Source organism: Galeopterus variegatus, unplaced genomic scaffold (genome assembly GCF_000696425.1).
Source record: "Galeopterus variegatus unplaced genomic scaffold, G_variegatus-3.0.2 Scaffold1751, whole genome shotgun sequence".
Taxonomy (NCBI): Eukaryota; Metazoa; Chordata; class Mammalia; order Dermoptera; family Cynocephalidae; genus Galeopterus; species Galeopterus variegatus.
The window spans coordinates 257,146-258,525 of NW_007727862.1; the positions used below are offsets into that span (position 1 = coordinate 257,146).

Genomic DNA, 1,380 nt, shown 5'->3' on the forward strand with positions numbered 1-1,380 from the left:
CTCAGTTTCTCATCACACCTGAAGGAACTGCTTGATTCTTCGCAGATTGTGCTGATAGAGAACATTGGACTCTTGTAGGAAGCGGCTATACTGCTGGTCAATCTCACCCAAGAGATTATGAAACACCAAAGTAGCATGTGATTCTTTGCTGGCCGCGTATGCCCTAGGAAAAGGAAGAATGATGAAGAGTGACTCTGAAATCTACATAGACACACATGGAAATCATCATCGAGGAGGAGGAAAAAACCAAGGCAAACCTGACGCTAGAACCCATTCGTCTCTTTAGATTCTTCTTGCTCAGCAACAATAAATGCCACCAATTTAATAATCATTAACAATTATTCTAGATATTATTAGCCACCCTGATCGTCTACATTTGTGACATATTTGAGCGAAGTAGACAGATATGCTGTTTTGCTTTAAATTCTCAGTCAACTCTGTGGTAAAATTATTAGTACAAATAAGCAACTCTAGGCTGGGATGGCCTGTCTCCACCATCTCTGAATCACTTCCGTGGTCCTACACCAAACTGGGGTATATATTCCAGAAAAACTGGGTCTTATTAACATAGGCCTGAATTAAACCAAAATTAGTAGGTGGAACTGAATAAATTAAAGTGAAGGAAATAGTTGTTGGACTTCTGTGTCATTACCTCCTCTATGAATGGTGTCTGTTTCCCTTACCCTGAGTCTCTTTCCTTTAATTAAAGGGGAATCACAAATATGGACCCAAACTTCTATCCATGACAGAATTCTCACTCAGATAAAAGATATTTCTACCACATCACTGGAGTATCAGAATACACAGAGGATCTCCCCAAGTAGATGAGATCCAAACCAACCTCCAAAACATCTACCACCAAGAAGGCTGTTTCAATGTGCCAAAAGACAGTCGGTTGTCCATATGTCCTTCTAATACAGAAAATGCTTCATAAGACTAAGGCTACTTCTTTATCTCCTGATCTCTTTTTCCCCATCACCTGAACCCATAAGTTTTTTAATGAAATAGTTAGCAACGCACAAAGCTAGAATAGATCGTGTCTCCTGACTCAAACCGAAACCTAACAATTTGGGGAGTTTCTCAAGGACTTACCAATCTTGACTCTCAATCCAAGGGGCCAGAAACTGCCGTAGCTCCATCGGGAAGCTGTCGCTGTACAGCTGATGAAGCTGCTCCAGGTACCGCGTGTCGAGCTGCTGCAGCTGATTCCATTGGGCCATCCTGCTGGAATCAGGGGTCCCAACTGTAAAGTAAAGTGTTTATATGGTCACCACAAGCCCCAGCAGGGGTAAAAAATGTAGAAATAACCCATCTACCCACTCAGGTATCAGGTCTGTGATTAGGGATAAAGATGCTTTGGGAAGGATCCTACATGTTTCT

The 1,380-nt window shown here is 41.9% G+C and overlaps 1 protein-coding gene across 1 annotated transcript in view; it reads right to left on the bottom strand.

The window, feature by feature from the left end:
* LOC103595356 (signal transducer and activator of transcription 3-like) overlaps positions 1 to 1,380 on the bottom strand; it is a 61,998-nt gene that overhangs the window by 22,329 nt on the left and 38,289 nt on the right. The window contains exons 2-3 of the mRNA XM_008578741.1: positions 1,093 to 1,243; positions 19 to 163 (exon numbers count right to left, since the gene is read on the bottom strand). Of these exons, the coding sequence (XP_008576963.1) occupies positions 19 to 163; positions 1,093 to 1,220 (273 nt within the window). The 5' untranslated portion in view covers positions 1,221 to 1,243. The remainder of the gene's footprint in view (positions 1 to 18; positions 164 to 1,092; positions 1,244 to 1,380) is intronic.